This window comes from Genypterus blacodes, unplaced genomic scaffold (assembly GCF_046128005.1).
Source record: "Genypterus blacodes isolate CSIRO-AG114 ecotype Tasmania unplaced genomic scaffold, CSIRO-AGI_Gbla_v1 ptg000021l_1, whole genome shotgun sequence".
NCBI classification, from domain to species: Eukaryota; Metazoa; Chordata; class Actinopteri; order Ophidiiformes; family Ophidiidae; genus Genypterus; species Genypterus blacodes.
The window spans coordinates 9,571,836-9,593,644 of record NW_027466834.1 but is presented as its reverse complement, the minus strand read 5'-3'; the positions used below and the strand labels follow the sequence as shown (position 1 = coordinate 9,593,644).

At 42.0% G+C, this 21,809-nt stretch overlaps 4 protein-coding genes across 6 annotated transcripts; 1 reads left to right on the top strand and 3 right to left on the bottom strand.

Annotated features, from left to right (window-relative positions):
- Positions 1-1,186: 1,186 nt before the first annotated feature.
- Positions 1,187-9,157, bottom strand: LOC142991967 (cryptochrome-2-like). 2 transcript variants are annotated; one of them, XM_076142180.1, is made up of 12 exons: positions 8,866-9,157; positions 7,732-7,840; positions 7,387-7,529; positions 6,992-7,176; positions 6,733-6,821; positions 6,305-6,445; positions 6,092-6,217; positions 5,254-5,439; positions 4,704-4,855; positions 4,199-4,401; positions 3,802-3,882; positions 1,187-2,842 (listed from the first exon to the last, which is right to left on the bottom strand). In XM_076142180.1, the coding sequence occupies exons 1-12, from the start codon at positions 9,021-9,023 to the stop codon at positions 2,256-2,258; spliced, it is 2,160 nt and encodes a 719-aa protein (XP_075998295.1). In that variant the 5' UTR covers positions 9,024-9,157; the 3' UTR covers positions 1,187-2,255. The 2 variants fall into 2 exon arrangements, with proteins under 2 accessions (XP_075998295.1, XP_075998296.1); XM_076142181.1 differs by lacking the exon at positions 8,866-9,157 and having other exon boundaries at positions 7,387-7,489; positions 7,732-7,822.
- Positions 9,158-9,774: 617 nt separating this feature from the next.
- Positions 9,775-16,142, bottom strand: utp4 (UTP4 small subunit processome component). 2 transcript variants are annotated; one of them, XR_012961020.1, is made up of 17 exons: positions 15,765-16,142; positions 14,893-15,081; positions 14,708-14,792; positions 14,396-14,485; positions 14,041-14,252; positions 13,708-13,879; positions 13,456-13,547; positions 13,221-13,317; positions 13,027-13,091; positions 12,801-12,920; positions 12,509-12,665; positions 12,312-12,418; positions 12,031-12,126; positions 11,112-11,297; positions 10,790-10,900; positions 10,177-10,578; positions 9,775-10,136 (listed from the first exon to the last, which is right to left on the bottom strand). XR_012961020.1 is itself a non-coding variant. In XM_076142491.1 (16 exons), exons 1-16 carry the CDS (start codon positions 15,921-15,923, stop codon positions 10,462-10,464), a joined length of 2,055 nt encoding a protein of 684 aa, XP_075998606.1. In that variant the 5' UTR covers positions 15,924-16,142; the 3' UTR covers positions 10,157-10,461. The 2 variants fall into 2 exon arrangements, 1 of the variants encoding a protein (XP_075998606.1); XM_076142491.1 differs by lacking the exon at positions 9,775-10,136 and having other exon boundaries at positions 10,157-10,578.
- A 26-nt stretch (positions 16,143-16,168) lies between these two features.
- Positions 16,169-17,334, top strand: chtf8 (CTF8, chromosome transmission fidelity factor 8 homolog (S. cerevisiae)). Its single transcript, XM_076142493.1, has 3 exons — positions 16,169-16,417; positions 16,567-16,690; positions 16,805-17,334. The coding sequence occupies exons 1-3, from the start codon at positions 16,398-16,400 to the stop codon at positions 17,057-17,059; spliced, it is 399 nt and encodes a 132-aa protein (XP_075998608.1). The 5' UTR covers positions 16,169-16,397; the 3' UTR covers positions 17,060-17,334.
- Positions 17,335-17,412: 78 nt separating this feature from the next.
- Positions 17,413-21,665, bottom strand: LOC142992220 (uncharacterized). Its single transcript, XM_076142577.1, has 2 exons — positions 21,259-21,665; positions 17,413-20,127 (listed from the first exon to the last, which is right to left on the bottom strand). Exons 1-2 carry the CDS (start codon positions 21,440-21,442, stop codon positions 19,118-19,120), a joined length of 1,194 nt encoding a protein of 397 aa, XP_075998692.1. The 5' UTR covers positions 21,443-21,665; the 3' UTR covers positions 17,413-19,117.
- Positions 21,666-21,809: the final 144 nt, after the last annotated feature.

The window sequence follows — 21,809 nt, the reverse complement described above, 5'->3', positions numbered from 1 at the left end:
ATAATAAAAACTATTTTGTGTGTATATATAGCTTATGGAAAATGATTTGGTGTCTAAGCTTCTATGAATCTAGTTTCATTGAAGCTACATTTGGTGACTTTCCGAGATCAAACCTGGGAGGATCCAAGATTCTAATACAAACAGGCAGATAAACTATAGACTTACAAGAGAGAGTTGAACAGTTCTTTGATGACCTTGAGCAGACAGTTGGGGAGAAGGAGCAAAGCAAATTTGCCTTTGTGGAATTCTCTTCAACCAGCAGGAGAAAATAGATACATTTACATTTGAACATACTTTATATACAAGGGGAGCAGATCCTCTACATTCAAAGCAAACAGGAAAAAACAAAGAATCACAAATCATTCGAATATTAATTACACATGGATGTTCTACCATGTTCTTTATAGTGCTTCTTTATATATGAGAAACACTGTCAGGTAGACATAATAAAAGAGCAAAACCTCACCTCATTATGCCCACGGTTACAGTGTGTTCCCATATTATTATAACTGCTGCCCTCTCCAACAGGAACAACATGGCCCCTGCTGTACATCTACAGGAGCTGAGTAGTAAGTAGAGAGAGAGAGAGAGAGTACAAGTAGTAGTAGACTGAACTTCTACCTAAAGACCAGGCATTGCTGCATGTCTTCCTCAAAGTATTGTGACCCTGAAAGTTCTACTCCTACTTCTATGATGTAGTAGTAGAAGTCTACAGTCACTGTATTCAAATTCTTGCTTGTTACATTGGTATTCATTGCTTTGTTTGTTGTGGTGAAAGAATCTTGACTTATAATGACCCTAGAGATACACTGAAGTGTTATTAGTCTTGGTTAACACTCATGTTAGAGTCATATCGACATTGTATACAAGCAGTTAGCAGAACCTAGTCCAGTGGACACTAAGGCAGAAAGACCACATATCCAAGAGATCAGCTGGATGAGGTTTTTGCACTGACAGGGTCTACAACCAGTAGTTGCCTACAACCTACAACACAGGTTTGTGTGCCTACAACCTCTATTTCCCATTGCACAGCTTTACAGCCACCAGTGTTAGATGACAAAAAGCTGTTATACCAACAGAGGAGGAGGAAAAAACAGGAGTCAACCCTTTTCAGGACGAAGACAAACATGATGGGGAGTGTTGCAGTGGAGCAACACGACACCTCTGACAAGCTTTTTTGGAAGAGTTCCCACAAGCAAAAGCTGAGACATTTGAAGGCTTTAAGACAAAACAATGGCCTTCAAAGCAAAAGTGTCCCAATAACACCAGCACATGAAACTTCAGATTGTCGCCTCTGTTGAAAGAGTGACAGCTGCCCACCTTCTTCATGTATTCAATGGGCATTTTACCAAACTAGACTGGAACTGATGACATATTTCATGACTTGAAGGAGTTTGAACCATGTCCAAGTTTCATATGGACCCTTGGGTGGAGGTGGATGTCATTAATGTGTCTGACGGCCTCTTCATATGAGATATTCTCCTCAGATATGAAACAGATGTGTGAAATTGTAAAATTTTAATAGGATGATATTTGGATTTGCAGCTCATGTTTCAACACATCATGTTGCTTGGTGACTTAGTGTTCACTGCTGTAAGTGTTTCCTGGAGTTCTTTCTTCGGTTTGAGCAATAAAAATGTTTGAACAACAAAAGTGTGTCATGCATATAACAGCATACAAAACACGTAGTGCATTTGTTCCGCTGGGGTGCAGGCCTAAATGATTGCTGTAATGCCGCCATTTGCTGGAGCTACTGAACATTGACAATGTCTTACTGTTACGCTTCATTGGGCAAAGACGTTCTGTTCTAAAATCTTATGGCTGAATTCTAATCAATATTAATGGGCAGGTTGGACTTGACCCAGGGAAGAATCGTGTCGAATACTGTGGAGCAGTGCAGCATTTCCCCACATCTGGGAAAAAAACTTTTATTACAAATTTCCATGTCCTTCCAATCTAAGTACCTAAGTTGGGGAGTTAGATTAATTAAATAGAACAAGACAAACTTTGGCAGTTATGTTCTGTGATGAGCGATGTTCAAATATTTTGAATCTGTGTGGTTGAGCAGCTTATCATCTTAACCAGGTCAAATTCCTTGTGGTATTTTAAATAAAGTTCATTTTGTGCAAATTTAAAACACCAGTTTGATAGAGACAAGCTTTGACCAACTCATCTAAAGTGAGTCCAAACGAGCCGACTTTACTTTCTTCCCTGTCTAACTCACACTTTAGCCAAGTCCCATTTTGTACATGTGGTCAATGATTTTCGGTGCTCTCTCCAGATGTCTCCTCTTCCATTCTTTCCTCATCCTCTTCTTCATCTTCCTCCATCTTCTCCTCCTCCTCTCCTGTTCTTTCAAACTCCACCCCTCTCCTCTCTCCTTCCCTTGCTGCCGGAGTGCAGCTCTGACGGCCACGCTGCCGCTGATTGCGACGCAGCTTGAGGGGAAAGCCTTTCTTTCTCGGGCTGAGAGAGGAGGCCTGAGCCTGAGCCTGGGCATTAGCTGGACTCTGTGATAAGGACAACGTCAGACTTGGAGGAGAGGGGGAGGACAGTTCGGATTTTGACAGAGCGGTCTGACCTTGTATGGGGGGCTGGTGTGAGAGAGGAGCTTCTGAGACATGGTGTGCATATGTGGTTGAGGTTACAGCTGTATGGACAAAAGATGGAGCTTTGTGTGAAAGTGAAGATGTGCAGGGTGTCTGGGTTAGACCACTGGTTAAAGCCCCAGCCAGGCCTGGATGTGGGACAGTGGCTGGTGAGGACGCATAGATTGTGGAGGAATCAGGAACAATAGAGCAGCCAGGTACTTCACCGTCGGAAGGCTCTTGAGGTGGGGAATCTGACAAAAGACACACAAGTATGCACACAACTAATTACCTAAATATAATCACCGCCATTTCACTACGGTGTTTACAGTAAATTAATCGAGAATCCGTAACGGGGTAACTGGAGCGCTCACCTCTGAGTGCAGCTATCGACATTGTTGACCACAATATGACCCGGTTTAGGTCTTACATGACAAATAAGTCCCATTTTGTCTCGTTGCATGATCGATTATTTCGTTAAGTTTGGTGTTCCTCTGGGTTCGATTCTCAGCCCAATACTTTTTTCATTTTACATGATTCCAACGCAGAACAGTCTATATGTAGATTAACATTCTTATGCAGGCAATACTTAACTATTATTTTACATAAACCAAAACTGAAATGCTAATGGCCCAAAGAGGCAAGGATTGTCACCTGAGAATATTTCAATCCAATTTGTTACCTTTCCCATGAAACCCTGTAATGCAGGAAACTGTACAGAATCTCAGCAAAATATTTGATGCAAATCTGTCCTTCAGCACCACATTAATAAAATTACCTAAGTGGAATATTTTCACATCCATATTATAGCAAGGATTGACAGATGCCGAGGGTTTACTTGACGCGTTACTTTGAGACTTGACGACTGAAATGTTCTCTTCTCTGGCTTGAGCTTCACTGCTCTCAAAAGACTGCAGCTTGTTGAAGCACTGCAATATGAATCCTAACTCAAAAGTGAAAATATGAACATATCACTTCAGTCCATACATTCCAACATGAGCTGACGTGCATTATGCATTAATCCAAACTTAATTAATTACAATTTTCTTCTGCTTTTCTCTCATTTCGTGAGTGCAAACCCCTGGGTCGTCACATCAGTAAATAGAAGTAGACGGACAGTATTTTTGTGACGCTGTGTAAAAGCCTCGCAAAATGCTTAGCAAATCTGCCCCACTGGGATATTGGGCTATTCAAAAAACCTGACTTGACCTACCAGGACCGCTGCTAGTTTGGGATTCATCAGTCATTGGTGGCTCCGCCTCTTCCTGGATCGTTGGTACTGAAGCCAGTAAACCTGAAAAAAATAAATCAAATTAAGCCATTTTCTCATCTACTTTGAACATAAAGTAAGTTGTGAGTTTGTTGACAAAGCTTCAAGGCTGAAATTGCGCTGAAGAGTATTTCCAACAATTTTTTGGAAATTCTCGTCAGACTCTGAAATTCAACCTTACTATTTGTACAGTGAGGTGGAGCTGTGGGGAAAACACCAGAGCTCAGGCATCAAGCCAAGGAATGTGTATACTGTAATATCTAGAGAAGCTTTGAGTCTAACACGACTCCAATTGGATTTAGTGAGACAGCGAGTGTTGTTAGGCGAGCAGTTTACTTACTGAGTCCTCTGTAATGAGAAAGTTGCTGGTAAACTTGTTTCATCCTCTCAATATTAAGTCTGCTGCCCTCTGCATGGTTGATCATTGGTTTGGGATAGTCCACTCCCACCACACAGTTGGCAGCCTTCTGGACCGCCTCTGGGGCATTCCAGGGCTCATAGATGTAACGATTAGGGTAGTCCTTTAAAATGGGGATGTACCGCCTGGAGGAGAGCAGAGTCAACACACAGTAGTTGCATCGTCATCAGCTTGTTGTAATGGTATAAGAGGTTGTACCGCCGACAGATTTTATGGGCAAACATCAACACTTTGCCTCGGTGCACTTATTTTAATGCCATGCTCTTTGTTCTTGTCACAGCAGAATAGCTTTACGGTAGCTTGAGCACAGCAACATAGAGTGAAACCTTGAACAATGGTGTAGTCTATAACTCATATTTATAATCACCATAAAAGAATAAGGACTACAAGAGGTACCAGGTTTGGTTATAGCAGGTATTTAGTTTACCTGATGTAGTCTCCCGTTGGATCGGTCCGCTTTCCAAAGCCAACAGGGCAGTAGCAGTGGAAAAACTGTTGGAAGAAGGCACTGCAGGAGAGCCACATCCAGCTGCCAGCATTCACACTCCAATCTGCATCCAGGAGTAACTCCTCAAAAACCTGCACACATAATAATACATCATAACTCCTATGTAGTGCTGTATAATTTCATCTGCACTACTGTTACTGTAGTATCAACTCACAGAATAATAAACACCAGAATAATGAAAAGTACAGTAAATTCACACAAAACAGGGATACCAAATTTTGAGTTTGAGTTGATTTTGTGTTTGTAAAGTGTCCTTATTTCAAACAACCGCAAAAATTCCTCTTCCTGTTCTGTGTTTTGCCCCCAAATACAGGATGCAGTTACATAGCCACATGTCTGGAGGGCGATTGTGAGTCACACACACAGGTCATTCTAAAAAGGAAAAACTACTCTTATCATTTTGTGTTTCAGATGATAATTATAATCATTAATATTTTTGATATGACCAAAGACATGTGGTCTTTCTTACCTTCATGCCACTCTCCCAGCTGATCCAGAGATCTCCCCTGGTAAGGAAACAGGCCACAGCATGTCGGGCCAAGTGATGGATCCATCCCTCCTTCCTCAGCTGGGTCATGATGGCGTCTATCCAGGGGAAACCAGTCTGACCCTCAGCCCACTTGGCTAGTGCCTCTGAGTTCTGGTCCCATGGGATCTGGAAGGAAATATGAAAAAATTAAAAACCTTCTGCATTTCTCTGTGGTTGACCGATCTGAAGACTTTCAGATGTGTGCAATTTGCATTTGTGTGTGAAACAATGTATACATGTAAAACAGCATGCATGCATGAATGTAAACATGTATGGATAAATGTAAACATGCATGTATAAATGTAAACAACATGTTTGTATAAATGTATAAACTGTCAAACATTGTGAAACTGCATGAAATGTAAAATTGCATGTGTTTGGAAGAGAAATTTCTCAGCTACTCTGATAATAAAAGGGGTGCTCTTCATCTTCTTCTTCAATTACTTTCATTTAGCATAGTATATACAGCATATACCAGAGTCTCACAACATTCAACACAAAGTAGTTGTCCAGGACTCCTCTTTTAGGTTTGTAAAAGTTTTTGGAGAAGCAGTAAGAAGGCCCAAGTAAGCATTGCTGCTGCTGGTCAGAACTAAGCAGAGTGTCTAGTCCTATGACGGAGTTCTACAAAAAAAAATCACTCCAGTCAGCGTGGGAAGTATCAAGAGAGAACATATAGGGAGCTCAAGGACTCCAGACCATAGGAAGAAAAGCAGACTACGCCATGTAAACCCAATGAAGCCACATTATGGGCTGAATGAAATGCACAGTGACCTACCTGGACACAGATGGGGTTCCCCTCCATGTGGTCAAAGTTTGGGTTGTTAGTTGCGGCCGTATAGAAGAACTCCCTCCATAACAACTGGCCAAACAGGGACAGTGGAGGACTGCAACGCTTACGAAGCTGAGAGAGAGGTGTGCCAAACATTAACATGTAAATAATAGGGTCAAACAGCAATTAATTGTCGGAATTTGTTGGATTGTATAATACCTTCATGTAGAGCTCTCTGAGGTTGTAGTACAAAACTCTACAGGACAGACAGCCAAAACGCAGGAAGGGGCTGAGGCCAGTAGGGCTGGCATACAATGAGCACATGTTGACCCTTGAGTGCTCAAAGTTAGCCACCCACACCTACAGACACCAAACACAGGAAGGGAATGATTTCTAGGACGCTGTCATGTAGAACAACATTTTGCTTAGCATATATTCTGTTTATTATCAAAACTCGGAAACCATGACAGGAAATAGAATTTGCAGACAGGGTTTAAACTCCTTCTTACAGGAACACTAGGAAGGAAACTGAAAAAACAAAACATCCATCCATCCTTTATACCCGCTTATCCTTTACACTCTGGATAGGTCGCCAGTATATCACAGAGCAAACACAGAGAGACAGACAACTCGATGGTTCAACTCACCTTTCTGTCAAGATGTTTGTTGAGTCTGTCCAAGGCCTCCGACTCTCCTCCCTTCCACACAGCAGGAGGTAAACCCTCTGTCCTGAAACCTGGTTAGACAATTTACAGAGAGAGATGCTTAGATATATGGTGCCATGTAATGACTCAACGCTAGGCCAAATACTCACTCCTGTCTATTGTATGGAAGGACCATTATGACAAACTTAGAGCATAATGTGTCTACAAGTACAATAAAATCATTTTAAAAAAGCAGTTCTACCTAGTTCTTCCAGTGATGGTATACTGTAGAGCTGGTCATGATTGTCAGCTATCTCAGTCCTACAGCTTCCCATCTGCTGCTGGGTGATGACAGGCAGAGGTCTCCGGGGAAGCTCCAACCGGCTGACAATGGTCTGGAATCGCTTAAAGGTCAACGGAGGACTGTTGTTGTTCATCTCTATTACCCTGTAAACACAAATAGCAGTTGTGGGGATCATAATTACTCCGTTATCAATGATTTGCTATTTAAGCATCGTTTAGATTCTACAATAGATAAACGATGTTTAATAGATATTAAATGATGGAGAAACACGAATGCAATCATTTAAGCTGTAAATGAGTGTTAGGGTTAGGCTTAGGGTTAGTCTGTCTACAATTCCTGTCTGCTGTACAAACCTGTCCAAGTTGTACAGTGTGTGCGAGTTCCTGACAATGGTCTCCACTCCAAACTCCTGGGCCATCTTGATGATGGCCCCGTCCCTCTCCTTCCCATAAGGCTCTGTGTCATATTCAAACGTTAGCCTCGTCACTTTCCACTCCTGCAGACAACGAGAGGAGCAGAGCGAGAGAGAGGAGGAGCGGAAAAGAAAGTAAGGCTAAAGTTGTTTTTTGTAGCTGTACAGTGGTTTTTTTCTACTGTGATGTCCTTTCAATTTGAAACAAAATTAATTTGCACAGATTTCCTCCAGTAGACAGGCAGAACTCGTACATTGCTCGGCACTAGGAGGCAGGAATAAATACCTTAAAAACCCTTGGGAATACATCTGTAGGCTGCCCTCTGACAACAAACAATCTGGAGTTGAATTTCTTCAGGCTGCTGTCCAAGTCTTCCAGAGCTTCTAGCAAAAACCTGAATTCAAACACAAAAGTAGACATAAGAACGTTTAGACAAAATATACTAAAAAGCACAATTATTGGAACCACACAGGTGCATCTCAATAAATTGATACTCTTCCCCATTATTGTGTTGCCTTACTGAACCAGACTGACAGACAATTGAAAGGCTCAGGAAAGCTTTGCAGGTGATTTGAGTTAATGAGCTGATTAGAGTGAGACACCGTGAGGCTACAATATTGAATAAATAAATAAATAAATTAACTTTTCCACAATATTCTAATTCTTACCGAGAAGCAAACATAGCACAGGTATGCTGGCCTGATTGGTCCACTTTGTGCATTGGTGCATATTTCCGAAGAAACTTAAACAAATGTATAATGGGTGGCATAACAATGAGCATAAAAAGAGAAGAAAATAATGCTAATAAAAAGTAATGTGTAGTCGTAAACATGAAGGAAAACGTAAACAAAAGAATAGAAAAGAAGTTGTGGGGACATCACTGTGACCCTGCTAGTTTAGATAACAGGCCTTTAGACAAAATTAGGTAGAAAGACATTTACTAGTAACACTTTAATTTGCAGAAGTACCAGTGAATGTGCCAACTTATGAATCGAGAATGCGAGAGTTCTAATCGTCAGAATCAAGTGCAGGATACAGTTACATTCCCACTGTTTTCTGTGACAGTCTTTCTGCTTCAACCAACAAAATGCCGTAAAGTTTGACAGCAATGACAAGAACAATACTTTTTTTTTTGAACAAGTTGGGTTAAAATGACTTCGTGGTTTAATGTTCGCCAAAGCTATTAGCGGGAATGAAGTTAACGTCCAGCTTGTTCACAGCACAATACAGTTTCTAATGCGTATCTCGGCGTGCTAAGCTAACGATAGCCACTGATGTGACGGGAGGCCCAAGCAAGCGCGCGCGGCTGTTGGAATCCTACGCATGATATAGATGGCGACCAGATACATTGTGTTTACATGAAGGGTCACGTTTCAGTATAACACGCAAACATGTGACAACACTATTTTCTTTACATACCTCCATCGGTTGATTCCAACGTTAGCGGAGCCTGCGAACCACGGGTCCAAGATATAAACACAGCGCACCGTGTCAGCTCCATTCAGGGCCTCCTGCAGCGCCGGGTTATCGTGCAAACGCAGACCTTTGCGAAACCAGTGCACTGAATTCACAACCATGACTAACCGCTTAGTGCAGCATTACAACAACATGCAGAGGGTCCAAATTCGTTGACTGACCACATTAGTAAAAACTCAGAAGCTAAATGCGACACTGACTGACTGGAAAGTTATGCTATTGGTCTGTCCACCGTGTAGCGTGTACTGACACTTGAGTGGGCGCGGCTGACTTGACGGTATCCCTGTTTGCCTTCGCTGATTGGCCAGATGGGTAAACGTGAAAAAGAATTACAAAACAGCACTTCGGTCATTGGTGGCTCCGTGTATATGGGTCGACAGCTGGTCCGGTATCATGCTGATACATTTACATTCCAGACCATTAAATGTAGCTTTTAGCTGATACACCATGACATATTCAGCCCATCGACAAGCTCAAGTTGCTTGCAATTCCTCACACAGTAGTAATATAATAATATCAGTCATGTGACCTGAGTTTTGTACAGAGGATATGTAGGCCACCTTAATTACCTCCACAAATGAGATTATGCTTTTGATTTGGTGTGTGCATGTGCATGTGCATGGGGGCTTGTCAGTGTGTGTGCGTGTGTGTGTGCATCATGCCTTGTGCTTTTATTCCAATCTTAATATTATAACTACATGCAATTACAATGAGATGAATCCAATGTTGTCAGCTACAAGGTTGTGACAAAATGCTGGTTAACAACAATGGAATTCAGTTGGAAGATGATCAAGCATTTATAGTGATTAGCATAGAAATAAAATAAACTTATGCAACAGGAGTTTCAGTAAATAGTAATTTATTTATCTTTTCAAACAGTTGGTACAAAGTATGGAAGCAGGGGAGTGGTAAAGTACTCTCCCTCATACCTTCTGACACAGTAAGGCACCAACACTACCAGCATATAGGCCCTATAAGGCCCCAGAATACTTAAGAACATGTTGGGCAAAAAGATATCTTGAAAGCCTTAAAATGCTGCATGCCATGTTCTCTCCATGTTCTTTAATTCTATGAGAGCTGGACCCTTTAGTTCATACCAGATGTGGGTGCTCACTGATAACGCAACGAGTCATGTAACATTTGGACAAATTATAGACAAAAGCCGCATTTTAGGACAGTAGAGAGCACACTGTGTTCTAGTGCAGACATTTCCTCTAGTGTCTTTTGAAGCGTACTGGGTCCGCAAGGGCTTACTATTGTAGAATAAATGTAATTAAACCGGAGTATGTGGACTGGAGTTGCAATCCAAAACAATTTGCCGATGTTCAAGACAAGCAGAAAATGTATCACAACTGCACTGATGGAGGCAGGCATTAAAAATCTAAAACTGTGAGCAATTTTTCATTGTCATTTTATGGCAGCTTTGCTAATAAGAAGTTTGCTTTTTGGTCCCCTAAAAGCATTTTGGATGTGGGTAGTTAACATACCGACGCATCAACATGATCAGATATAATGATAATATTTTCAGGAAAGCATCAATTAAGTGGCAAACTTTTTCTGGCGGATGGGCGCGGGCAAGTGAGAGCAGATGTCCAGTAGGGGGCGCTCCACCACCACAAGAGACTGGTCCTCCAGCAAATTCACAAACATTACGTGCTGTGGGGCAAAAAATAAATACATCAGGAGATCCATCACAGTCCATCATGTTACAAAAACAATGACATAAAATAAACAGATAATAAAATAATTCATCACTCTCATGGATCAGTATTCAAGTAACAGCGACATCTTATTTATGGGGGAGGGAAGTCATTTTTCAAGCCTGGTATTCCCCGTGTCAGCTCAGATGAGCTCTGAATGACCTTACCTGGAAGTTCTTGCACATCTTGAAGGCATGACTGTGTCGGGTCCTCTCTGCCTCAGGGAGACTCTTGAGCATCATCTGATTGTAAAACCGAGTCTTCACTTCTGGGAGAGGCTGGGTATGGAAACAGAGGCAGACATTGAGCACATGGATGTCTTTACTCTTCTCAGACAAACTGCATTTAGGTACCAAGGGCCTAATTCAGAGCTGATATATGTGAGACAATGACAGTGTCAGAAAATACTAAAAAAGCCGTCCTTAAGATTACTAATGAATTCAGTTTTAGATTTGTGTAAAGATTTAATATAAATAAATGAAAACATACGAGACTCTGGTCAATGATGCACAACATGTACGCGTCATGCATGATGATGTGGTTTGGGTTTTGGGGGTTGAAGGTGATCTGGGTCACTGGGGTATCCCTCTCCAACCACAGGGGGTGCAGTCCTTGCATCTGTAGCTTACGACTCCAGTCTGTGTACTGCTTCTGCACCAGTGAGAACTCAAAGATCTACAGGACGGAGACGAGACAAACCACAGGCTGTGATGGAAATCAGATGACGATCAGAACATATACTCCTCATTAAACATGGTGGTGATTTAAGACACATTTAAGATAAGGAATTTATAAATGGACACAGGTAACTTAGTTCCCATAGTATTTGTTTAAACCCTTGCTGCAGCGTTCTGAATGGGTTGTAGTTTTCTTGTTGATTTCTTATGTGGGCCAGTAAAGAGTGAGTTACAGTAGTCTAAGCAGCTTGTACTGAAGGGTCCGACTTTAGCTCTATTCCTAAGATAAAGGAAAGATATTTATATACAATTGTGGCACAGAAGGAGTCAGAGGGAGGTGGAGATGTACACTGTGTGGTACACTGTGTACCATAAGCACAACACTCCTAATCACGTAAACGCCCACGTGTGTGTGGGTGTTAACATGTTGTCAATTATCACTGTTATGTCACCGGCACAACAGTGATAATTGACATGATGTTTGATAATACTATCTATTACTATTTCTGCCATTTGCACAATTTGCAGCCATTGTTGGGGAAAAAAGTATAAAATAACGTCATGTGATTTGCTTAGACCATTTCAAAGTGTCTTTGGTCAGAGGCGCACAACAGCACCATCAAATCCCCTTATCATTCATAACAGACTCATGACAGCATTATCCCAGCATTGTTAATTGAGCTGGGATAAAGCTGGGTCAAAAGTGTTGTGACAGAAATTGTAACACTCACCTGTTGGTCTGCGTGAACAATGACAAGATTGCTGGTTGTTGGGTGGATGGCTATGGCAGTGGGACATGAGCTATACACTGGAACCGTGCAGTGGAGCTACACATACACACAGAAAACAAAGGTTTACTGTTATTGCAGTTACAATGAATCTTGTGAACCAATAAACCAACACTTAGATCAGTGCCTCTGCCTGGCTATTGCACCTTCTGTGCCCAGGCTCAAGCAGTTAAATGCCGAAGAATTCCACTAAGGATGTGCTGTTGAATAAAAAACAAACTCACCTTTAACGTGTGAAGATTATAGATGCGGATCTCACAGTCTGTGTTGGCTGCGGCGAGCCATCTGCTATCCTCACTGGCAAACAGCAGGTGGGTTGGCTGTCTGGTGCCTTAGAACAACAAACACATTGGATATAGACCGTTAAGTTACATTCTTGTGGTATCTCCATAAGAGTTCATCAGCAGTGGCCTGAGCTTACCTGACTTGGGTTTGAGGGTGTGGAAGGATTTGCACTCTGAATGGCCGAGGTCAACGACAATGACTGATGACTGGCTGGTGGAGGCAAAGAGTCTGGAGGAGTCAGAGGAGAAGCAGAGCTGCAGGGCCGAGTGCAGTACTTTCGGTAAGTTAGACACCTGGAGAGAGGAGGAAGGTAGACAGAGGAGGATGAGCTTCATTACCAACACAAGGCATTTCCAGTCAGTATTGTTTAACATTCAGTCACCCTGTCTCTTGATTTTAAATATCATAGTCAATGTGAACAAGCCCACCTTCTTGATGCTGACGCTGTTGTTGTATTGTAATCTGTAGAGACGGACGCTGGAGACGGTAGAGTAAGCGAGCCAGCCTCCACATGGAGACAGAGCACTGCAGCAGATGTGTTCCTCACCCTGACATCAAACCGTAAGCAGTTAGTGCTTTGTTTCAATATCCTCCGATTTCCAAAGTGAAATTTCAATTTCAAATTAAATATAGTGACAGCTAAGCAGCACACACCTTCCTCTGCAGCTGAATCAATTTCTCTGGTTTCCTCTTCACCAATAGAGAGTCACCAGGCTCTCCTGTTAACACATATATGGATATATTAGACCAGACAATTCAGGTCGGTATCCAATACCATCAGATCTCTTGTTTTACTGCCCATTTGCATCATTGTGCATATCATTGAGTAATTAAGTGTTTTTCCTCACCGTGTCTATCACTTTCCCCCAGTCTCCACAGCTCCAGGTGGTCAGGGAATGGGAACAGAAGCATCCCCGCTTTCTTAGCACAAGAAACCAGGGGTCTCTGCACAGAAGACAAGATATGAGCTTGACCTTACTTCGTAGGACAGGCCAAACGTCACCCCGGACAGAAAACACACGTCCATGATACTGACACTGCCAATGGCCGCTTAAGAATTTATCTGGGTACAATCATACTCACATGTGGGAAAGTTATTTTGCGTAGCGCAGATTCCTGGGTGTTCTTCTCCACCTTTTCCAATAGGGGACGCACTACAAACTGGGTGTCCATGCCTGAGAGGATTTGCAACAACAAAAATCATCATGCATCCAGGCCATAGTCTTGCAGTCTTTGTTCTGAAGAGTTTACAATGTACTGTCCTGGGTAAGTATTGAGCATGAGGATCCATCTCAGAATCAAAGAATGGAGTTAAACTAGAGATCAAACACTTACCACCAGACACCACAGCGATGTTGGTGTGGGCGAGGGCCCTGACATCGTGTGTATGATTCTTGAAGGTCCTTGTTCTGACCCAGTCCTTGTCTTGCTGGTCCACAGTGGGGGAGATGAACTGAAATTGTACCACAGTGCCCTCTGATGTCCCAGCAACCAGACTGCTCTCATCCTGTCAATCATAATTAACATCAGCATCTGTTCAGTGGGAATGTGTGCCCAGGCATATGGCATGTTTCTCAGAATGTTGTGTGCCAGTCACTCTTAGGTCTAAATGACCAAATGTGTCCCTATGAAGAGCAATATATCCACATATCTGTACTCAGTACTCACCTGTGAAACAGACAAGACCAAAACATCCCACTTGGTGACTAGGTGAGTTCGGATCAGCATTCCTGTGAGTCCGTCCCAGATCTGCACCTTTCCCGCAGAGTCGCCGCTAACGATGGTGTGATCAGTCAGGAAGGCGACGCTCCAAACCACCACCTCTCTGCTCTTAGATGCTCCCACGCCTCTGTCTACAAGCAGCCTGTGCAGTGTGTGGCCTAAACACAGCAAAAATGTCATTTCAATGGGGAATGTAATAGTTTCTCCCCACAGAGAGACTGATAATCGGCCGCTCCGTACCTTGGGATAGCTTTTGTGGTGATTTGGCGCTATATAAATGAAGTTGAATTGAATTGCTCACCTGTCTCAACATTAAATATTCTGATCATGTCCATCATGCCAGCAGCGATTTGTGAACCAGAAGGATGCCAAGACAGAGATATGATACGCCCTACAAGATAACATGACAACAATATAAATAAATCAACAACAACAACAAATCATCACAAAGCATTTAGGGAGTATATATCTGTACTAAGGATATGTATCATGTAATTGACTGTATAACTCGCAAACCTTTCTTTGTCTGTGTGCTTATTCTGTTTTGGAATGTCTGGTTTGTCTTAGATATTGCATGTGTGTAATGTGTTCACAATGAAATAGCTTTGCTCACCTTTCTGCCTGTCAAGGTTTCTTTGAAACTGAATCCCATGTTCCAGTATTTCAAACAGCTTTACCGTCCCATCCTCACAACCAACCTGATATGCAAACAATTAATAAACACAATAAAATAAATGATTATACATTAACACCACATTTATGAATACACAAAATTGTTTGTAATAGGTACTGACTGACCGCTAAGAGGTTTCCTTGGCTGTTACTGCTCAAGGCCCAGATCGGTCCCCCATAGGCTTCCACTTTGTACTTGGGCTTCAAGTTCTGCAAATCATACTCCGTTATCTCTCCGTTCAAACCGGCACTGAACAGACGTTCGCCCGCCCAACACACTGCTTCGATGGCCCTGCTGTCCTGTCCTGGGATCACCTGGGAAACAGAGTCAAAACTTTAAATTTCTATGAAGATTGTGCTTCCAGAACAAAACGATACAAAATAAAGCCTTCAAGATTCAATTTTAGGACATAAGGCTCCATCCTCCTCTGCATTCCTGTCTGTCCACATGACCTCAAACAACATCACAACAAATCCTCTCAGTCAAGAAGGAGGGAAAGAGTCCATTGTCATTAAGAATCTGGCCCTTTGGTTTTCAAAACAGGAGATCCTGCCCATGTTTAGCAGGTTTAATGCCTAATCTATGACTACCAATTGAGAATGACAAGACTTTGATAATGGGAAGCCAGTTGTGCATTTTAGAAGTCTGCAGGGATTTACCTGCAAGAATCTGCTAACAACCCACAATATAAAAACGCTTTCTCAGGGTAATAAGCATTTAATTTCAAATTAATTCAAAGATTAGTAACATAAGTAACATTAACATCACACGATTACATAGTACTAGAATACATAATTCAACCATTTGCGTGTGTGTTCAGTCACTACAGTACTTTTGATGGTCAAAATATACAACACTATTATTGCTCTCTCTTACAATTTAATACATTTTGTTATTGTACATTTCAATGATAAACAGAGCCAAAGGGGAACCCCCACCACCAGCAGCCTCATTTCATGTTAGTGAGGTTAAAACGTGCCTCAGACGGTTTCTTTACCTTTTCTTGGAAGTAGTTGTCAGCAGCATTGAACACATCCACGGCGCCACTCGCCCGAGCCAGAGCCACGCGCTCAGTGTCGTGATTGTAAGCCATGGCAGTAATGGCACTCGGCATGTAGTCGAAGAACCGAACCCGGTGCGTCCTGAACTCACCCATTGCTCCTTTAGCGGTAGAGTAAACAGCGCGTTTCAAAAACTAACTAACTAACTGAACTCAGGCGTGCCGCTAAAAATGTCGCAGTGATTAACACTTCTGAATGATTGAACAGAAGTGTAAATATGTGGATAGAAATTCATTTAAGTCACTTGTGGCTCTCTGGAGCTTCGGTACGTGAATCCCACACGCGAAAAAACACACCGGGACCCACGTTGAGGACCTCTGAACCCGGAACTAGACAAAGCGGATATACGTCATCAACGGGTGCCAGCTATTTTCAGTCGGTCTATCTGGCGGGAAAATTACGATAATGTTCCTGTATTAGATTGCCTCAGTAAAGTTTACTGAGTAAATCTCTCATGGCCCGTATACATGAAAATAAGCTGAGTTGTGTCGCTTAATAACCGGACTTGGACGGACTACCCGAAGACTAGATCGGTTTTGCTCTATGTTTGTTGACACTGCACGGGGGTCATGGTTCAAATTGTCATAAGGTAAGACGATGAAGAAACTGGTGAAGCTTGTCTGTAGAAATGACGGTTTCTCGTTTGCTTTGTGTTAAGTGTAGTTTGAGTTTCAACATTCTGAGTACAAGGAACTAAATTTGCGTGACATGTCAAACATGTGTGTGTGCTCCCTGTAGAAGCAGTGTGGATGGCAGCAGCCCTCCTGAGTGGCTGTTGGTGGAGCTGCAGGGAGAAGTGGTATCCAGACATAACTCTGGTCTTGCAGGAAATGCGATGGGAGACTTGCTCTATACCAGTCAGGTAAGCAGCAGACCTTTTTGGAATTACTTCATTGATTATCATTATTATTATTATTATTATGCAATGTAAGTCTATGGCGAACCCCTCCAACACATCTTCTCATTCCTCCTCCAGGGGGTGCCGGTGCTGATTGTAGGGCATCACATTCTGTACGGCAAACAGGTCAAACTGGAGAAATCTTTTGCCGTCCTCACCAAGCATACTCAGGATACCGGAGGCAGTCAGGACAGTATCACTGGAACCCCCATGGAAATGGACAAGCAAGGGACAACTTCCACCTCCTACTCTGTGTTGGCCCTCATCAAGAGGAAGCTCATCTTCAAGACACGGCCGAAACCCATCATTACCAACGTCCCTAAGAAGGTGTAGAGTGACTTTGTTGACTAATGTGACGGCAAAGTCATAAATGAGACACAAGTTTGCATTTGAATCCCTCTCATGGATGTTGTGTTCTCCCGTGTCTGTGTTGGTTTCTTGAATTGACAGGATGACTTAAGTCCAGAGCAGAGTTTGATTGAAATATTATCAATACGTGCTGTTTTCTTATGTCAGTTACTTCAGAAAGTATACAATGATATTTTTTCCATCATAAACTGTATATAGGTGCAATTTGAAAAGAAATACATTTTCTCATGATAAATAAAGCTGCTATTGTCTGTTATTGTTTTCATTGACATTTATTTCATTTCTTACATCCAAGAAAGAATGAATGGATGCATGGCCAAATATCAACACTTTTACTTACATCTGTTTTAATACCCATCAACGCTTCACCTTTTGGCGAATTGAAAGACACCAAACCGTGTAAATGAACCTTTATTAGGTTTATAAGTAACTATCACAGAGCAGAGGAAAAAGAAACCAAAGAAAATGGCAAAAGCATTGACAGAAACTGACTAACCTTTTGGGGGGTTAGGAACAATAAATTCAATGAACCTGTTTCATACATTTATTCAGTCATAGGTATAACTGCGGTAGAAACAAGCAATCTGCAACTTTACTATGATTTTGGGCCATTTTGACCCAAACATAATCTTTCTGGAGCCGCAAAACATAGTGTTTTAGTCTTATAAAGCAGGAAACAGCCTATTGAGTATAAATGAGCCTATCAACATTACTGATCTTTGTAAATGACCTTTCCATCAAAGCTTTGACCACATGTGACGACTCTGCAGTGGGTTATACATGATTTGGTACTTTAACTCTGCAGTTTCATTACAATAATACCATGATTTGCATTTATGAAATTATAGAACTACAATTAAAGAAAACTTCATTATTGTTTGATTGTTATTTTTGTTACCAACAGCACTGAACAACATCTGACCTATGTTTTGTTTTTGTCCGAAAATAGACGCAGTGATATTTGAATGTAGGACTCTTTCATGTAGGAGGAGTTGAATGTAGGAGCCTTTCAAAGCCGTACTATCTCCTGATCGTCAAGCAGCAGTAGTGAAGTTAGGAGATCGGAGCCTGTTCTCTAAAGTACATTTGCTCTGTCACGGATATGACGCACAGTTTAGTGCTGAAACCCTAAAGCATTTTGATGCATAAGCTACACACTTGGAGAATGTAAAACTCACAACAATATTACATGAAAATGTAAAACAAAATGCTCATTTTCACTGCAACATAATTGAGATCAGCTGGTAAAACAACCTTCCTTTGAACGTAAACAAAGCCACAAGAAAACCCACAATTTTAACTGCAAATCTTTTACAGAAAACTCAGAAATTTTCAGACATTTACAATACAAGAGGAGGAAACGGAGGAAAGCCCTCTATCTCTCTCAGCTACCGGGTACAGCACTTGTGCTATTCGGTTTTGAGTAGTGATGCACAACTCGTGGTTATAAATGAAATGTCTTGATGTGTCAAGGTTATGTGCAGCACTTGTTATAGATTTAAATGTCTTGATTGTATGTAAAAGGCCCCTGGTACTATCTGTACTGATGCACAGAATGACAAATGCCTTTCAAACTCTTAGTATTCCTTTAACAAAAGTATATTCAAATAGTTAAGTCAAAATGTTAAGTGTGAAATGTGAGTATATGAGCAAAAAAAGAAACTGGCTGCTGGGTCAGCCTGTGTGTCAGAATGAAGGATGTGGAGGCTCTGGTGAAGTACTGTACATATGTCAATATGGTGAATATCCCATACGTGTGATTATTAGTGTCATATTAGTAAATGTTATGACATTAAAACCATTGTGCTAAGGCTCGGTTGTTTTCTTTGAATTCTCGGTACATAACGACTTCATTCTCTTAACACTTAAGACTTTCAATTTTAACATTTCGAACATATTTTTTAAAACAAAATATCACAAATGTATTCTCTAGTCTTATTTTGGTTTTCTTCCAGCAGAGGTCCTAATACAAGGTAGGAAATGCTGCATCTTTAAGCACAGAGCTGAGAGAAGGTAGAGGGTTTACTGCTGCTGCTGACTGCCCTTCACACCAGGACACCTGTGTTGTTTGACGTGTGCCTGCAAACTGAATTTCTTCTCACATACACTGCAGCTATACGGTTTCTCTCCTGTATGGATTCTTTTATGTTTATTTAGATTTCCCTTTTCACTAAACTTTTTACCACATTGCGAGCAGGTGAACGGTTTCTCTCCCGTGTGCGTTCTCATGTGCCTCACTAATCTGGATTTTTCATTGTAACTTTTCTGACATACTGAGCAGCTGAAAGGCTTCTCCCCAGTATGTATTCTAATATGAGCAGCTAACGTTCCATTCTGGCTAAAGTTTTTACCGCAGACCAAGCAACTAAAAGGCTTCTCTCCTGTATGTCTTCTCATGTGCGTTTGTAAACTCCCCTTCTGTCGGAAACTTTTTCCACAGGTTGTACACTCGAATGGCTTCTCCCCTGTATGGCATGTGATGTGCCTCTGTAGAAGCCCAGGGGTCCGGAAGGTTTTCCCACAAAATGAGCATTTCTTATCAGCTTTAGGGAGTCTCTTAGAATATACAATGTCATTATGTTTCAGTCTGTCTAATCCTGACTGAGATCCACTCACATTGTTCCAATCAGCAAATTCATCAGACTCGGTTTTAAAACAGTTTGAAAGGAAGAACTGGCCATCGGTCGTTGCTTTGAACAGCCCGGCTACATCCAAGTCAAGGGCTGGTTCTACCACACTGTCTTCTCCATCGGCGTACGTTTCCAGAGGCTCTACCTCTGGGTCATCCTCACTTTGGATTGGATGAAGCGGTGAGGACTGAGTTTCCTCTTCGTCATTTTCACTCTTCACAGAGACCGGAGCGAACTGGAACTTGGCGAGATCAGCCTCCTCCAAAGCTTCAAGCTGTTCTTCCTCAGGACTGATACAGAACTCTTCTTGTTCTTCTTTAATGTAGAGGGGGTCTATATCCTTCGGGTCATGCTGTTTAGGGGATAAACCTTTGCTGACAGTCTGGCCACTCATCTGTGGGACTAGAGGGAGAGAGAGAGAGAGATGTAAACACACAGAGAACATCATTAAAACATTTCAATGTTTGGATTCAGATATCAGGTGGGCTCCTGTGTGGATCAGGGGTGGAGACAGGACTTGATCAGAACAGCAACTTTTCTACTAGTTCTGTCACCACCTCACTAACTTAACTTGATGGAATCCCCTCAATGACAACATGACCTCCAAAAAACCCTTCTGCACTGGGGGCAATACATTCTTAAAATTAAAATTTGCCTTAAGTGCTGTGAGTGCATCTCCAATTCCCCCCGCCCTGTTGCAGTTCCAAACATAGCAGACAGGTGGCGCATAGAGAGGATGATAAAAGGATATTTTCTCCACTACTAAATTAATACAATGTGGAAAAAGTCCTTCTTTAGCTTCACACAGAACGGATTCTAGCCGCATTTCGTTCTTATTCTAGCCTATGTAAACAATTAACTTCAACTTCTCTATGGGGTCGTTAAGCAGAGAAATTTAACTTCACTAAAAACACAATTACTAAAAGTTAAGGCATTATTTCATTGAAGTGAACAGTGAAGGTTTTAGGTCACTGTATGTACAACATTTTTCCAGCGTAAACATTGTCGGTTGTGAGGGGAAACCTGCAGTGATAACAGAGTGCAGTACGTCTGTTTACAACCTGCACCATAGAAACCATCCCAGCAACCACCAGAACACCACTGACAACACACAGCAACGGCCAGGGGGATGTGTTTAGACTGTGACCTCTTCATAGCAACCACCGTAGTGTGTGTGTGTGTGTGTGTGTGTGTGTGTGTGTGTGTGTGTGTGTGTGTGTGTGTGTGAGTAATGTAAAGTCAGCAGTGGAGTTTCCAGAAAGATAATGATGAAAGATAAGTGAACAAATTAATTAATTAACAGTCAATTCTGTGACGTCACCATCACACACTAATGTAGGAGGGCAGCTCATCTTCTACAGGTGATGTGCCAACACTTGTGGCTACATTGTAAGTCTGTAAAAGCTCCTTTTAAAAGTCTGTAACATTCTTTGAGACAAAATGATGACAATGTTCCTGTACAAATACACCGTGTCAACATAATAATAATAAATAACGAAATAATAATCAGAAATTGGAGAAGCTTCCGCAAACCTGTAACACTGCTGCTCGTTGCACTGCAGGCGTCGGGAGGCTCCTCGGCTCGGAGCAGCCGGCGCTGTCGGTCCATCTCGTCATCGTATTCCAGGAGAATCTTTTCGAACATCTCGAAAATTTCATCAACAGCCACACCTAGCCGCTGGTTGACGAAAGCTCGCAGTAAATTGATTTTAGACATGTCGCTCCGAGCAGTGAGCTAGCAGGCTGAGCTAACCTTAGCAGAGTCAGAGGTAAATGGTGGAAACACACACTTTCACGCACCCTAGGCTTCGCGGCAGATGAACTCTTAAGTGATGAGTGCGACACTAACAGACTGCGATCTAACCGTACTCTGCTTTTTCCAAAATGTCCCAATGACTCCTGTCCCTAGCTGGCATTAGCTCGCATAGTCCCTCCTCGAAGAGAAGAAGACAGGAAGTACGCGGAAATTTCGGCCTTCACAATAAACGCCCGGAAGTTTTCTTATTGGTCATGGGTTGTTGTTTTTGTTGTGGCAGGAGGCTAATGCTTACTTTCATTAATGTCAGCTACTATTTACTAGACGC

What these genes read in the sequence shown, in the direction of transcription:
- utp4 (XM_076142491.1), bottom strand. Translation starts at nt 15,923, where the DNA reads ATGGGTGAGTTCAGGACGCACCGGGTTCGGTTCTTCGACTACATGCCG. An exon ending in AAACCTTGACAGGCAGAAAG is followed by an intron (nt 14,486 to 14,707) that starts GTGAGCAAAGCT and finishes GTTATCTTGTAG; the next exon opens with GGCGTATCATATCTCTGTCT. An exon ending in AATATTTAATGTTGAGACAG is followed by an intron (nt 14,253 to 14,395) that starts GTGAGCAATTCA and finishes TGCTGTGTTTAG; the next exon opens with GCCACACACTGCACAGGCTG.
- LOC142991967 (XM_076142180.1), bottom strand. Translation starts at nt 9,023, where the DNA reads ATGGTTGTGAATTCAGTGCACTGGTTTCGCAAAGGTCTGCGTTTGCAC. An exon ending in GTTGGAATCAACCGATGGAG is followed by an intron (nt 7,841 to 8,865) that starts GTATGTAAAGAA and finishes GTTTGAATTCAG; the next exon opens with GTTTTTGCTAGAAGCTCTGG. An exon ending in ACCATCACTGGAAGAACTAG is followed by an intron (nt 6,822 to 6,991) that starts GTAGAACTGCTT and finishes TTGTCTAACCAG; the next exon opens with GTTTCAGGACAGAGGGTTTA.
- chtf8 (XM_076142493.1), top strand. Translation starts at nt 16,398, where the DNA reads ATGGTTCAAATTGTCATAAG. An exon ending in ATGGTTCAAATTGTCATAAG is followed by an intron (nt 16,418 to 16,566) that starts GTAAGACGATGA and finishes TGCTCCCTGTAG; the next exon opens with AAGCAGTGTGGATGGCAGCA. An exon ending in ACTTGCTCTATACCAGTCAG is followed by an intron (nt 16,691 to 16,804) that starts GTAAGCAGCAGA and finishes TTCCTCCTCCAG; the next exon opens with GGGGTGCCGGTGCTGATTGT.
- LOC142992220 (XM_076142577.1), bottom strand. Translation starts at nt 21,442, where the DNA reads ATGTCTAAAATCAATTTACTGCGAGCTTTCGTCAACCAGCGGCTAGGT. An exon ending in AACGAGCAGCAGTGTTACAG is followed by an intron (nt 20,128 to 21,258) that starts GTTTGCGGAAGC and finishes CTCTCCCTCTAG; the next exon opens with TCCCACAGATGAGTGGCCAG.